Source organism: Nerophis ophidion, linkage group LG21, assembly GCF_033978795.1.
Source record: "Nerophis ophidion isolate RoL-2023_Sa linkage group LG21, RoL_Noph_v1.0, whole genome shotgun sequence".
In the NCBI taxonomy this organism is placed as follows: Eukaryota; Metazoa; Chordata; class Actinopteri; order Syngnathiformes; family Syngnathidae; genus Nerophis; species Nerophis ophidion.
Genome location: NC_084631.1, coordinates 9,291,971 through 9,308,586, shown reverse-complemented (window position 1 = coordinate 9,308,586; position 16,616 = coordinate 9,291,971). Strand labels below are relative to the sequence as shown.

Sequence of the window (16,616 nt, the reverse complement as noted above, 5' to 3'; positions counted from 1 at the left end):
TCGGAGCATTCGCATATCATCTTCGTGGGCATTACTCATTTGCATAACGTTTTCTGGCGGGAGCGCACCGCATCAGCAAAAACCGGGAAGCAGGTTGTTCTGTAGTGTTTATGTTGTGTTACGGTGTGGATATTCTCCCGAAATGTGTCATTCTTGTTCGGTGTGGGTTCACAGTGTGGCGCATATTTGTAACAGTGTTAAAGTTGTTTATACGGCCACCCTCAGTGTGACCTGTATGGCTGTTGACCAAGTATGCATTGCATTCACCTGTGTGTATGTATGAACCGCATATATTATGCGACTGGGCCGGCCGGCACGCTGTTTGTATGGAGGAAAAGCGGACGTGGAGACAGGTTGTAGAGAACGCCAAAGGCAGTGCCTTTAAAGCCCACCCCAAATATTTTTGTCCCGGATGAAATTCGGGAGGGGCACTGAACTTCGGGAGTCTCCCGGGAAAATCGGGAGGGTTGGCAAGTAAGAGTATTGGCGGTGAATACAGTGTTACAGCGGCGGGCCAGCTCTAATCTTAATTTGATATTGCCTCAAGGGCCAAGTGAAATTTGGCCCGCGGGCCAGAGTTTGACACCCATGAATTAGAGGGTCATCATTAGACAATTCGAGTAGACAAGCATTGACCCAAACATCTTAATCTGCATTTTCCCTCCCACCCTGCACTGGCCTTTGGATAAGGATACCCGCGCTGATGGACACCTTTTGACTGTTGACTTTTGTTTGAACTAATATTACGGTCCTCTCCACCAAAACTATGATGCAAGACAAAGCGAGATCTCAAGTTTGTGGACACACACACACCCTGCCAACCCTCCCGGATTTTCCGGGATACTCCCGAAATTCAGGGCCTCTCCCTAAAACCTCCCGGAAGAAATTTTCTCCCAAAATTCAGCCAGAGCTGGAGGCCACGCCCCCTCCAGCTCCATGCGGACATGAGTGGGGACAGTCTGTTTTCATGTCCGCTTTCCTGTTATATAAACAGCTTGCCTGCCCAATTACGTTACAACATCTATGGATTTTAATAAAAAAAACTGCACACACAAGGAGACGAAGCAGAAGAACGAGGAAGTTAAAGCCATGGCGACGCAGTCTGTAATAGAGTGATCTATGTTGTCTGTCGCCATCTTCTGGTGAATGTTGGCTATTGCGTTATGGGGTTGCTTTTTGATTGGTCAACGATTTACGTGGTGTTGCGCACCTGACGGCGAATGGGGAGTCTGTTCTGATTCCTGAAGCCCACGTATTTGATAGGTGCCGTATGAAATTCAACTATTTATTTTATTTATATATATAATATCATAAATATATATAGCTAGAATTCACTGAAAGTCAAGTATTTCATACATATATATATGTATATATATATATATGAAATATATATGAAATACTCGAGTTGGTAAATTGGCTCCCCTCTTAACCACGCCTCCGCCCCACCCCTCACCCCCCGAAATCGGAGGTCTCAAAGTTAGCAAGTATGCTCCAGGTGAACGGCAGGAGGAATGTGATGAAGACGAGCAGTGAGGTGGGGAAGGCAGTCAAAGCTTTATTGGAGAACATTTCAACGACAAACTCCATCTTCCATTAAGACACGCCCCCTCAAGGAGAGCTAGTTTAAAAGCTAGTGCGAGTGCTCGTTAGCAGCCAGTCAATGGTGCGGAACATCAAAGCTTGTGTAACACTTAGCTCTTAGCTCATCTGCTAGCTCGTCACGTTGTATCAGTCCGCAGGCGTTAGCGGTCGCCTGTTTGACGATGGCTTGGTCGGAGAGGGTTTACACACTCACAAGCACTGAACGCGGCGGAGACGTTAAAATAATAATACAAATAAAATGTTAAAGGGGAACATTATCACCAGACCTATGTAAGCGTCAATATACCTTGATGTTGCAGAAAAAAGACCATGTGTTTTTTTAACCGATTTCCGAACTCTAAAAGGGTGAATTTGGCGATTTAAACGCTTTTCAATTGTTCGCTGTCAGAGCGATGACCGTTTGTTCCGCACACTTTACCGACGACAGCTATGCTACGACAGAGATGGCAAGAATGTGTGGATATCCTGCGATACTCAAAGCAGATGCATTTCCAACGAGCGTGAATGCACAAAGGTGAGTTTTGTTGATGTTATTGACTTATGTGGAGTGTGCTAATCAGACATATTTGGTCCAACATGACTGCAAGCTAATCGATGCTAACATGCTATTTAGGCTAGCTGTATGTACATATTGCATCATTATGCCTCATTTGTAGCTATATTTGAGCTTTCCCTCCACCCACATTTAATGCCAAACAAACACATACCAATCGTTGGTTAGAAGGTGATCGCCGAATTCGTCCTCGCTTCCTCCCGTGTCGGTTTCGTTTGTATACGGTTCAAAGCAATATGGCTCAATAGCTTTAGTTTCTTCTTCAATTTCGTTTTCGCTATCTGCCTCCACACTCCAACCATCCATTTCAATACATGCGTAATCTCTTTAATCGCTTGCCCCGCTGAAATCCGAGTCTGAATCCGAGCTACTATGCTATACTTTTCTGTGCTATCCGCCATATTTGTTTCTGGTGGCTTCACGCAGTGACGTCACAGGACAATAGACGGGTGGATATAGCGATGGTATAAATCGGGATATTGCGTGATGGGTAAAATGTTGAGAAAAATTTCGAAAAATAAATTAAGCCACTGGGAACTGATTTTTATTGGTTTTAACCCTTCAGAAATTGTGATAATGTTGCCCTTTAAGCTTAATGTGTCAGAGGCTGCAGACAGCATCAGGTGAGGATGAGCGGGGGAGAAGCGGGACGGTGCGCTAATCAGTCGGTGGTGCCGTTGCTGCACTCTTCGGCCGTGTTGGGGTTCAGGTACTCGAAGGCTTTTTGGCTCTGAGAGACGAACTGCTTGAGAGGCGTTAGAAGCAGCTCGGTGGCAGAGGGTCTGCGATAAGCGGTGCCTTCGGACGGGAGAGGGGAACCTTCCGCCTCCGAGTCCTGCTTTAGGCTGGAACGCCTGCCGGTGTTGGTATCGGGTCCGGGACTGCGGACGGCCCGAGAGAACAGACTCCTGCGGCGCAGAGGACGTCCATCCATTGCCTTCAAGAAGAGGCTATTGGCGGAGTTGCGGCGGGACGAGCTGTCGGACCGGAGGTCCTCCTGGTTCAGGAAGTCCTCCACCTCCTTCTCAGAGGGCTGTTGAAGCTGACACATAACAATGCTTCGAAGTTAGCCTAGTTTAGCATGTGGGGACACTCAGTTAACACCAGTCAAGTACCAGAATTAAGTGTGAGCCTAGCGCAGAGACGCCACCACTGATTGTTATTTATTACTTCGGTACTCTTTTCTTGTTCTGTATATTGTACAGGATTGTGTATATTGTTTTGTATATTGTACAGGATTGTGTATATTGTTTTGTATATTGTACAGGATTGCTTGTCATTTTTATTGGATAGTAGTCTGTTTATTTAAATTGTTAGTTTTTCCTCTTGTGTTATTTATTTTACTCCATATTTGTTCCCACAACCGCACCTTATTGTTATTTTTATTGGATAGTAGTCTGTTTATTTCAATTGTTAGTTTTTCCTTTATTAGATCTTGTGTTATGTATTTTACTCCATATTTGTTCCCACAACCACACCTTAAGTTGGAGTCTTTAATCCTGTTATATGCAAATATAATGACAATAAAGTCTATTCTTTTCTATTCTAGTGACCTCACCATGTTGTACAGTGGCGTAGCATTGATGATGAGCTGCAGAAGGATCTTGGAGAGTTCTTGCAGGTCTCCAAGGAGATGCTGGACCTGTACCGGGAGCTCTCGAACCTGACGCACTGGACGCAGCTCCATCAACATGATTACTTGACCTCTAACACTGCCCAGGGTCAGCTCCCTGAGACTCTCGGCACGGTACAGTAGTGCCACCAGGAGTCTTTGCAAGTATTGCAAAAGATCGCCCACCAGCTCCATGACACGTCCCAGACCAACCTGCGAGGGCGACAAACCAGACGTGGTTCACAGACGCTGTGGCCTCCTAAAAAAAAAAGTTTGAGCTGAGCATTTTTTTCCAGCGGCCTTACCGTGTCAGCGGCGTCTCCCAGCGTTCTGTAGGCTTCCTCCAGCTGCTTTTGTATCTTCATCATGCGGTGGTACAACTGCAGACTGAGACCCAGCAGGAGGCTGCGGACCCTAGTCCATATGCCGGGCTCTTCGTCGTGGTCCTCATCCTCGTACTCCTGGACTCTCATTTCCCACTCGCGACCTGACAATAACAAACCATCATGATGAGGCTCCGACATCCGTGCAGGTCACATGGTGGTCCTCACGCAGGGTGGGCGGGAGGGGCAGGTAGTAGGCGGTGGCGTTCTCAATGCGGGTCAGCACATCGTCCAGGCCAAACGTGGCAGCGCGGCCAACTTGAGAGTCCTGCAGCTGTCGCACTACCATCCAGGCAGAGTGAGACAGGCGCTCCAGCTGGTCCAGGGCGCCATCCATTCCGTCCACCATCCACAGCTGCACATCGTCCAGCGTCAGGAAAAAGGCGTCTTTCAAGTGACCCATCACCTGGTGGAGGAGCCCGGACAGGCCCGATTAACATGGCAACCACAGGGACCAACACTGAACATCAAAGTCAACGACAAACATGGCGGCGCCGGGCGACACTATCACAACCTCGCCTGTGGACTGGTTCAGGAAGGGAAATGTCTTCTCCAACTGGTCCAGACCCACGAGAGCAAAACTGTTGGCAACTTCAACTACAGCAGACAGAAGACAGGAAGCCATGAATTGATTAACGTGGACTTAAACTTATTCGGGTGTTACCATTTAGTGGTCAATTTTACGGAATATGTACTGAACTGGGCAATCTACTAATAAAAGTATCAATCAATCAATCAATCAATCAAAAAGTGTGTCACAGTCCATGTTACCTCGTACGTACAACATGCATCTGGAAAAAAATAGCTTCATAGCATTAGTATTGTGGAGCACTAGCATTAGCTCAGTCTCCAGCACCATATGGCACAGGGGTTAGCATTAGCTCATGAATTTAGCATCACGGAGTGCTAGTGTTAGCACAAGCTCTGGGATTCAATTAGTTCAGGTTTTCATCGTCGTACTGTAGTAGCACTAGTATGGAGCATCATGGAGTATTAGCGTTAGCATATGCGCAAGGCTTCAGCATATTAAAGGACTACTGAAACCCACTACTACCGACCACGCAGTCTGATAGTTTATATATCAATGATGAAATATTAACATTGCAACACATGCCAATACGGCCGGTTTTGTTAACTAAATTACAATTTTAAATTTTCCGCGGTGTTTCTTGTTGAAAACGTCGCGGAATGATGACGTGTGTTTGTGGCGTTATTGGTTGGAGGGGACATATTAACGCTAAAAGTTGTCTCTTTTCATTGCATAATTACACAGTAGTTTGGACATCTGTGTTGCTGAATCTTTTGCAATTTGTTCAATTAATAATGGAGACTATAAAGAAGAATGCTGTTGGTGGAAAGCGGTGGATTGCAGCTGTCTTTAGCACCGAGTCACAGCCGGTGTTTCTTTGTTTGTTGTGAAGCTTTACTATGGAACAGAGCGGTCAACCAGCATGTTTTTGGATGGGAAAATTGGGATATATATCTTACCGGAGACATCAGTGGATTATGCGTCCTCCTGCAGTAGCTGTCAAAAAAGGCAGCTGTGAGCTCGGCTCCTCGGCTTCTCTCTGAGACACTGGCGTGTTCACCGCAGCCATCCGACTTTGAGGTATGTCTTTACAATCTCACTAAAGCACTATTAAAACAATAACCAGTTAAGGGATCTTCCAGAATTATCCTAGTAAATGTGTTTAATTATATCTGAAAAGCTCACACTGCCACCGCCCGGAGCCGTCGCTTTTTATTTTATTATTATTTTCCTAGTCCTTCACTATCAATATCCTCATCCACAAATCTTTCATCCTCGCTCAAATTAATGGGGAAATTGTCGCTTTCTCGGTCCGAATTGCTCTTACTGCTGGTGGCTCACATTATAAACAATGTGAGGATGTGAGGAGCCCTCACACCCGTGACGTCACACGCACATACTTCCGGTAAAGGCAAGGCTTTTTTATTAGCGACCAAAAGTTGAGAACTTTATCATCGATGTTCTCTACTAAATCCTTTCAGCAAAAATATGGCAATATCGCGAAATGATCAAGTACGACACATAGAATGGACCTGCTATCCCCGTTTAAATAAGATAATCTAATTTCAGTAGGCCTTTAAAGTACTAGTGTTAGTTCAGGTTTTCAGCACAATAGAGTAGGAGAGATAGCATTACCTCAGGGATTCAGCATCCTGAAGTACTCGAGTTAGCATTAGCTCAGGTATTAAGCATCATAAAGTACGAACGTCAGTTCAGCTTTTCAACGTCATGGTGTAGTAGTATTAGTATAAGCTCAGGGATTTAGCATCATGGAGCATTAACATTAGAATTATCTGAGGGATTCAACATCATAAAGTACAAGCATTAGCATTAGCGAGGGGATTCAGCATTAAGGAGTACTAGCGTTAGCATTAGCTCAGGGAGTCAAAACCATAAAGTACTAACATTAGTATTAGCTGAGGGATTCAGCATCATAAAGTACTAGCATTTTACCATGAATTGATTAACGTGGACCCCGACTTAAACAAGTTGAAAAACTTATTCGGGTGTTACCATTTAGTGGTCAATTGTACAGAATACGTACTGTACAATAAATCAATCAATAACACTAGCTCATGTATTTAGCATCATAGATTATAAGTGTTAGCATTAACTCATGTATTGATCATCAACGAGCGCTAGCATTAGCTGAGGGATTTAGCATCATAGAGTATTCGTGTTAGCACTAACTCATGAATTCATCATCATAGAGTGCTAGCATTAGCATTAGCTCAGGGATTTAGCATCATCGACTGTTAGTGTTAGCATTAACTCATGAGTTCATCAGCAAAGAGCGCTAGCGTTAGCATTAGGTCAGGGATTTAGCGTCATAGAGTTTTACTGTTCGCATTAATTCATGAATTAATCATGAGCGCTAGTGTTAGCACTAGCTCAGGGATTTAGCATCATAGAGTATTAGTTTTAGCATTAACTCATGTAATTATCATCAACGAGCGCTAGCATTAGCTGAGGGATTTAGCATCATAAAGTATTTGTGTTAGCACTAACTCATGAATTCATTATCAAAGAGTGCTACCATTAGCATTAGCTCAGGGATTTCGCATCATAGAGTGTTAGCATTCACTCATGAGTTCATCATCAAAGAGCGCTAATGTTAGCATTAGCTCAGGGATTTAGCATCATCGAGTGTTAGTGTTACCATTAACTCATGAGTTCATCAGCAAAGAGCGCTAGCGTTAGCATTAGTTCAGGGATTTAGCGTCATAGAGTATTAGTGTTAGCATTAATTCATGAATTAATCATCAAGAGCGATAGTGTTAGCATTAGCTCAGGGATTTAGCGTCATAGAGTATTAGTTTTAGCATTAACTCATGAATTCATCATCAAAGAGCACTAGCGTTAGCATTAGTTCAGGGATTTAGTATCATAGAGTATTCGTGTTAGCATTAACTCATGTATTCATCATCAAAGAGCACTAGCGTTAGCATTAGTTCAGGGATTTGGCGTCATAGAGTATTAGTGTTAGCATTAATTCATGTATTCATCATCAAAGAGCGCTAACGTTAGCATTAGCTCAGGGATTTAGCATCATAGAGTATTAGTGTTAGATTAAACTCATGAATTCCTCATCAAAGAGCGCTAGTGTTAGCATTAGCTCAGGGATTTAGCATCATAGAGTATTAGTTTTAGCATTAACTCATGAATTCATCATAAAAGAGCGCTAGCGTTAGCATTAGCTCAGGGATTTAGCATCGTAGAGTATTAGTGTTAGCATTAACTCATGAGTTCATCATCAAGAGCGCTAGTGTTAGCATTAGCGCATGGATTTAGCATGAGTTAGCATCAACTTTAAGAGTGGAGGATAACTTTAATGCAGTTACACGCACTCTGAGGTCTGAGGGTCTGCATGAGGGGCGTGGCTCTCCTCATGGCCACCATTGAGGCGTTGCGGACGCCGACCTCGGCCACTCCTCCAACCAGGCCCAGGAGAGGGTAGCGATCTTTGACCTCTGAGTAGACGGAGGTGACCGACTGCAGCGCCGAGCGAAGGAGAGGAAGGTGCGAGACCCTCAGCACCGCACTCATCTGAGCAGAGATCAGAGCCAGTTGAGTGACAGGTGTCTGACGGCGCCACAGGACGCGTGTCTCACCTCGTGATCCTGGCGATGAGACATGTCTTCTTGGCCAAATCTAAGGGGAGCGCAAACAGAGCAGAGGTCAGAGGTCGCAGGCGGGCGCCACGAGTGAGTCAGCTGCTCTTCTGCTCAACTCCGCAATGTTCCGCCTCCACCAGCGTGGAAATCGTGATCTTTGGCGAATGCACGCTGGCACAAACGACTCTTTTAGCAGCGTCCTCACATTGACGCACCTCGGTTTCTGTGCATAGGACGTCTGTGTAGGTCATGTGATTGCTGCGCAGGTCATGTGACCGCGGTGTGGGTCATGTGACCGCTGTAGCTCCCATAGGCTGCGGCAACAACATATGACCCTGCCACAGTACATCACACGTGGCTTGCGTGCGTTACCGCCGCGCCATCCAGGGCTTTAGCATTTCTCTACGCGTTCTCTATGTGTACACTTTTTGTTCTCTACACGTTCTCTTCGTGTTCCCTACGTGTCCTCCACGTGTACTCTTTTTGTTCTCTACTTGTTCTCCACGTGTACTCTATTTGTTCTCTACGTGATCTCCTCGTGTACTCTTTTTGTTCGCTACGTGTTCTCTATGCGTTCTCTTTTTGTTCTCTACGTGTTTTCTTTTTGTTCTCTACGTGTTCTCAATGTGTTTTTTTTTGTTTTCTACGTGTTCTCTTTTTGTTCTGTACTGTTCGCTTTGTGTTCCCTGCGTGTTCTGTGCACGCTCTCTACATGTTCGCTTTGTTCTTTACGTGTTCTCTACATGTTCTCTTTGTGTCCTATACGTGTCCTCTTTTTGTTCTCTACGTGATCTCCACGTGTACTCTTTTTGTTCTGTGTTCTCCACGTGTACTCTTTTTGTTCTCTATGCGTTCTCTTTTTGTTCTCTACGTCTTCTTCTTTTTGTTCTCTACGTGTTCTCAATGTGTTTTTTTTGTTTTCTACGTGTTCTCTTTTTGTTCTGTACTGTTCGCTTTGTGTTCCCTGCGTGTTCTGTGCACGCTCTCTACATGTTCTCTTTGTTCTTTACGTGTTCTCTACATGTGCTTTTAGTATTCTCTACGTGTTCTCTTTGTGTCCTATACGTGTCCTCTTTTTGTTCTCTACGTGATCTCCACGTGTACTCTTTTTGTTCTCCATGTGTTCTCCACGTGTACTCTTTTTGTTCGCTACGTGTTCTCTATGCGTTCTCTTTTTGTTCTCTACGTGTTTTCTTTTGGTTCTCTACGTGTTCTCAGTGTGTTCTTTTTGTTTTCTACGTGTTCTCTTTTTGTTCTGTACTGTTCGCTTTGTGTTCCCTGCGTGTTCTGTGCATGCTCTTTACATGTTCTCTTTGTTCTCTACGTGTTCTCTACATGTGCTTTTAGTGTTCTTTACGTGTTCTCTACATGTTCTCTTTGTGTCCTATACGTGTTCTCTTTTTGTTCTCTACGTGTTCTTTTTGTGTTCTCTACATGTGCTCTTTGTGTTCTCAACATGTTTTCTTTGTGTCCTACACGTGTTCTCTATATGTTCTCTATGTGTTCTCTACGTGTTCCCTTTGTGTCCTATGCGTGTTCTATTTTTGTACTCTGCACGTTCTCGATGTGTTCTTTACGTGTTCTTTTTCTTTTCTACATGTTCTCTATGTATTGTCTTTTCCTTTTCTACATGTTTTAATTTTCCTGAAGGAACTCTCCTGAAAGAATCAATAAAGTACTATCTATCTATCTATGTTCTCTTTGTGTTCTCTACGTGTTCTCTATGCGTTCTTTACGTGTTCTCTGTGTGTTCCCAATGTGTTTTATACATGTTCTCTGTGTGTTCCCTATGTCTTCTCTACGTGTTCTCTGTGTGTTCCCTATCTGTTCCAAACATGTTCCCCGCGTGATTTCTCTGCGTTCTTTACGTGTTTTCTTTTAGTTCTCTACGTATTAGTTTGTGTGGGTTTCCTTGGATTAACATCCGACATTTATGATTGTACATTAAAACAGGCATGTTATATTAATAAAACAATAAAAAAAATGCATGTTATATTAATTAAACCATAAAAAATGCATGTTGAATTAATTAAAGCATAAAAACATGCATGTTATATTAATTAAAGCATAAAAACATGCATGTTATATTAATTAAAGCATAAAAAACATGCTTGTTATATTAATTAAACCATAAAAACATGCATGTTATATTAATTAAACCATAAAAACATGCATGTTATATTAATTGTATATTAAAACGTGTGTTATATCAACTAAACATTAAAAAAATGCATGTTATATTAACTACACATTAAAAACATGCACGTTATATTAATTGTATATCAAAACATGTGTTATAATACCTATACATTAAAAACGTGAATGTTATATTAATTAAACATTAAGAACATTAATGTTATGTTAATGAATCAACAACATGCATGTTATATTAATGAAACATTAAAAAATGACATGTTATGTTAATCAAACATTAAAAAAATGCATTTTTATATTAAGTACACATTAAAAACATGCATGTTATATTAATTGTACATTAAAACATGTATGTCCTATTACGTGTACATTAAAAACATGTGTCTTGTATTAATTGTGAATTAACAACATGCATGTTATATTATGAGTAAATTAAAACATTCTCGTTATATTAATTGTAGATTAAAATATCAATGTTGTATTACTTTAACAATAAAAACATGCATGTAATATTAATTGTACATTAAAACATGTGTTACATTAATTAAAAACCTGCATGTTATATTACTTTTACATTACAAACATGCATGTTATCTTAATTTTACATTAAACACATGTGTGTTATATTAATGGTGCATTAAAAACCTGCATGTTATATTAATTATGCATTAAAAACAAGTGTGTTATATTAGTTGTAGATTAAAAACATGTGTTGTATTAATTGTACATTAAAAACATGCATGTTATATTACTTTAACAATAAAAACATGCATGTAATATTAATTGCACATTAAAACATGTGTGTTATATAAATTGTGCATTGAAAACATGCATGTTATATTACTTTTATGTTGAAAACATGCATATGCGTTATTAATTGTACATTAAAGCTGGCATCGCGCTGTTGGAGAACAAGTACCGTAATTGAAGACGTTAAAAGGTCTGTATATGTTTGCGTATATGTGCCATGTTGCCAAGCAACCAGTCCTCTCACTCCAAACGATAGGCTCCAGCGCACACGTGACCGTAATGACGACACCTGTGACCTGATGACGACCAGTGTTATAGAAAACAGATGAATTTAGTCTCTTTCCCACTCGTTGGACCAACTGCACACTTTCCGAAACTTAATGTATTGGAAATATATCAGGTGGAATACATTGTGGTGGTCTACCAGGTCTATTTCTGGGCAAGAACTATGGGGAAATACTCTGTGCCTTTTAAAAAATCTGCAACAAAACAAAAGAGTTGGAAAAAGCTGAAATGGAAGAAAAAAAAAAAAGAAAAAAAGACCACACCCTGACGCCACACCGATAGAAGACTTGGAATATCCGAGGACTTGTGGCGCGGGCGCCAAGACGCAAACACAGGAAGTTGACTGCAGGTAAGCTATTAGAATGTCAGAAAAAAAAAACAATCCACATGTATCAATAATCCGGGACTCACCCCATCAGAGTAGATGTGTGTGACGAATACGAAGACGAGTGGAAGTCTGGGACCTGCTGGGGATCCGCCAGGGCAACTTTTGAGGAGGAGATCTGTGGACGTGATTGGTTGTCACTCTGTGTGATGTCATCGACGCGCCAGATGAATGGAATCATTGATCTGAGGGCCAAAGTCTTCACTCTTGGGAAAATAATTTCAAATATGAATAGGAAACCATGCGTGTATTTAATGAACTTGTTCGTCCTGTCCCTTGAACAACCTTCAAAAATTCACAGACCACATGTTGGACATCAAAAACTGAAGGATCACTCCGTCCACAGGGAGACTAATCAGCACCAAGACAGAAGGTACCATACTGTAACACTACATAATACTACATAAATACACACTGTAACACTATATAATATTGCATACATACATACATACTGTAACACTACATAATACTACACTACTTGCATACTGTAACACTACATAATTCTACACTACTTACATACTGTAACATTACATAGGATAATGGGAAAGACGAATGGAGCAATGTACAGAGACATCCAGGATGAAAACCATGGCTACCAATCCAACCTGATGGGGCTTGAGAGGTGCCAAGCTTCTGGCATCGTATTCAAAAAGACTTGAGGCTGTAATTGCTGCCAAGGGTAACATACCATAACACTACATGAGTAACATTGGAACACTGTGCATAACATGTCACACTATAAGACATATTGTAACAATACCCGTGTAACATACTATAACATTACGTGTGTAACACATTGTAACAATAAATGTGACATACTACAACACTATGTGGTTAACACTTTAACACTATGTGTATAACATGTCGCACTATAAGACATATTGTAACAATACCCGTGTAACATACAATAACATTACGTGTGTAACACATTGTAACAATAAATGTAACAAACTACAACACTATGTGGTTAACACTTTAACACTATGTGTATAACATGTCGCACTATAAGACATATTGTAACAATACTCGTGTAACATACTATAACATTACGTGTGTAACACATTGTAACAATAAATGTAACAAACTACAACACTATGTGGTTAACACTTTAACACTGTGTGCATAACATGTCACACTATAAGACATATTGTAACAATACTCGTGTAACATACTATAACATTACGTGTGTAACACATTGTAACAATAAATGTAACAAACTACAACACTATGTGGTTAACACTTTAACACTTTGTGCATAACATGTCACACTATAAGACATATTGTAACAATACTCGTGTAACATACTATAACATTACGTGTGTAACACATTGTAACAATAAATGTAACAAACTACAACACTATGTGGTTAAGACTTTAACACTATGTGTATAACATATTGTAAAATTATAACATTCTATAAAACTGACATATTGTAACAATACCTGTGTAACATTACATGTGTAATATTGTAACACCAGATGTATAACATTAAAACACTACATGACGTATTGTAACACTACGGGAATAACACATTGTAACGATAAATATGACATTATATCACTAAGTGAGTAACATTGTAACACTACATGTATAACATAACACGAGACAACATATTGAAATAAGACATGAGTAACATAACACTACGTGAGAGACATTTTGTGACGATAAATGTAACATACTATATAACAGTACATGAGTAACATTGTAACGCTTCATGTATAACATATTAGAGCACTATGACATTTTGTAACCATACGTGAGTAACATAACACAACGTGAGAAACATATACTAACGATAAATGTAACATATCATAATGCTACGTGAGTAGTGAATTAGTGAAGTAAATTATATTTTATATAGCGCTTTTTCTCGAGTGACTCAAAGTGCTTTTACATAGTTAAACCCATTATCTAAGATACATTTAAACCAGTGTGGGTGACAGTGGTAGCAGGTGGGTAAAGTGTCTTGCCCAAGGACACAACGGCAGTGACTAGGATGGTGGAAGCAGGGATCAAACCTGAAACCCTCAAATTGCTGGCACGGTTTCCTACCAACCAGGCTATACCGCCCCAAAGCTAATATGTGGATGTTTTCTACAGATTGCTCAATTTATGAGATTGAAGTTGCCCTATCTCTTTTTATGTATACAGCCCTCAGTGGACAAAGTTTTATGATTGATGCTTTTATTTTGAAAACTGTGCTTGAACAGACGGTTTCAATAGATGAAATTAGTTTATTTTAATCAAATAAATAAGAAATTTCGGGGGGCTAATTGCTGCCCGCAGTTAATTTAAAAAATACAATTACAAAACAAAACCATTACAAAGTACAATAAAAGAGTACGCAGATAAAATGTAACGAGAAAAAAGTTGCAATGTTGATTCGCATAACACAAATCTGCCATGCAGGCTGTTTTTTTCTTTAAAACTATCTTTGCTAAAAAAAAAGAAAAAAGAATCAAAATCTATGTTGTTCTCCAAAGACATGCACCTAGGGATAGGTTGATTGGCAACACCAAGAATGGGCCCTAGTGTGTGAATGTTGTCTGTCTATCTGTGTTGGCCCTGTGATGAGGTGGCAACTTGTCCAGGGTGTACTCCGCCTTCCGCCCGATTGTAGCTGAGATGGGCTCCAGCGCCCCCCGCGACCCCGTAGGGAATAAGCGGTAGAAAAATGGAAGGATGGATGGAGAAAAATAGTGTTGCTAAAATCCACTTTGAAATATTTTGGGGTGAAATAATTGCATATTTTGTGTTTTGTCCTAAAAACTCAAATTCTCTATGGCAAAAAACAAATTAAAAATTAAAAAATGTATATAATTGATGCATTGATCCAAAGTTGATCACAAGATTTAAGCGTGGAACGTAAAAAAATTTAAATGAATGCATTACTTATTGAAAACACTTATTTAGTGGAAACCTTTTGGATGCCTGAGAATTACAGTGTTTTTTCCCCCCCAAAAAACTGTCTGTGTGTTGGACATAAAAACCCAAGTTGTCCATGGCAAAAAACAAACAAAATGAAAAAAATAAAATAAAAAGTATATAATCGAAGCATTGATCTGAAATTGATCTCAAGATTTAAGCGTGCAAAGTAAAAAATTAAAAAAATGAATCCATTACTTATTTGAAATACTTTTATGAGTGGAAACCTTTTGGATGCCTGAGAATTACAGTGTTTCTTTCCCCATTAACTGCGTGTGTTTGTCATGAAAACCCAAGTGGTCTATGGCAAAAAACAAACAAACAATATGAAAGAAAACAAAAAGTATATAATCAACGCATAGATCTGAAGTTGATCTCAAGATTTAAGCGTGCAAAGTAAAAAAATAAAAATGAATGCATCACTTATTTGAAACAATTTTATGAGTGGAAACCTTTTGAATGCCTGAGAATTATACTGTTTTTTTTTCTTTCCAAAAACTGTCTTCGCTCAACTAAATCAATGTTGTTATGAAGTATTGACCTATTTGAGGGGCAATTATTTCACATCAAATGTTCCACTTTTAAATGAAATAAAAAAGAAAAAGTTTAAAAAAAAACTATATTCAACACATAAATCATAGATGAATTAAATGTATTAACAATGACAATAAATTGAAATTAATTGATCATGAGATTGAAGTTTTAAACAATGTGTTACATATTGTCAACATTTTTATGAGTGGGACCCTTTTGGATCCCTGAGGATTTTAGTGTGATTTTTTTCTCTCTCCAAAACTGTCATTGCTCAAAAATAATAATTAATCAAAATCTATGTTGTGATGAATTATTGACTGATTGGAGGCTTTTGCCACTGATGTCGTAGGCCAAATTCAATAGACAGAAAAATGGTGTTGCCATATTGCAATTTGAAATATTTCGGGGTTAAATTATTGCATATTGTGTCTGTTTTCTATGAAAACAAGGGCATAAATTAAAAAAAAATAATAATAATAATACAAACTTAGTATGGACGCAGAGATCTGAAGTTGACCTTGACATTTAAGTGTGGAAAGTAAAACAATAATGTATTCCTTTTTAAACACTTTAAAGGGTTAGACCAGGGGTGTTAAACGTACGGCCCGGGGGCCGGATCAGGTACGCGAACCGGTTTTATCCGGGGCGCGGGATGAGTTTGCTAAGTATAAAAATGAACCTGACAATTTTTTATGAAAGAAACAGCTGTTCTAAATGTGTCCACTGGATGTCACAATAGCAATTATTTTGTTCTTTGTAGATGATGCTACATATGTCATTCGAGGAAAATGATCAAACTACATGAATAACATCCTGTAATTTGATTTTGATACACATTTTTTTATCTTGATAGATGGAAAAATGAACACTATTGAGTTGTCTGATGAACATTATCACATAATTTATTCAGAAAATATAAATTACGACAAACATAGAATACTATTAAACGCAACATGCAAGGGTAAAAAAACAACAACATTATTATTTGTACTTTTTCCGAATGTGATTGTTCTTTTTTTAAACAAAGAAAACATTCTGAAGTTGTCTTTATTTTTAAGTTATCGTGCCGTGATTTTACCAGTCCGGCCCACTTGGAAGTAGATTTTTCTCCATGAGGCCCCCGATCTAAAATGAGTTTGACACCCCTGGGTTGGACCCTTGCATAGCGAATAATATTATTGGGATTTTTTTTAACTGTGAATATATTTTCCTATTTAAGGCTTCAATTATCCATCCATCCATCCATTTTCTACCGCTTATTCCCTTTCGGGGTCGCGGGGGGCGCTGGCG

At 39.9% G+C, this 16,616-nt stretch overlaps 1 protein-coding gene across 1 annotated transcript; it reads right to left on the bottom strand.

Annotated features, from left to right (window-relative positions):
• Nucleotides 1-1,530: 1,530 nt before the first annotated feature.
• Nucleotides 1,531-12,064, bottom strand: plin6 (perilipin 6). The gene is made up of 8 exons (XM_061881813.1): nt 11,894-12,064; nt 8,291-8,330; nt 8,027-8,225; nt 4,665-4,747; nt 4,319-4,556; nt 4,073-4,254; nt 3,714-3,980; nt 1,531-3,197 (listed from the first exon to the last, which is right to left on the bottom strand). The coding sequence occupies exons 1-8, from the start codon at nt 12,046-12,048 to the stop codon at nt 2,817-2,819; spliced, it is 1,545 nt and encodes a 514-aa protein (XP_061737797.1). The 5' UTR covers nt 12,049-12,064; the 3' UTR covers nt 1,531-2,816.
• Between the last annotated feature and the right edge of the window lie 4,552 nt (nt 12,065-16,616).

What these genes read in the sequence shown, in the direction of transcription:
- plin6 (XM_061881813.1), bottom strand. Translation starts at nt 12,048, where the DNA reads ATGATTCCATTCATCTGGCGCGTCGATGACATCACACAGAGTGACAAC. An exon ending in CACACATCTACTCTGATGGG is followed by an intron (nt 8,331 to 11,893) that starts GTGAGTCCCGGA and finishes CGCTCCCCTTAG; the next exon opens with ATTTGGCCAAGAAGACATGT. An exon ending in CTACGCCACTGTACAACATG is followed by an intron (nt 3,198 to 3,713) that starts GTGAGGTCACTA and finishes GTTATGTGTCAG; the next exon opens with CTTCAACAGCCCTCTGAGAA.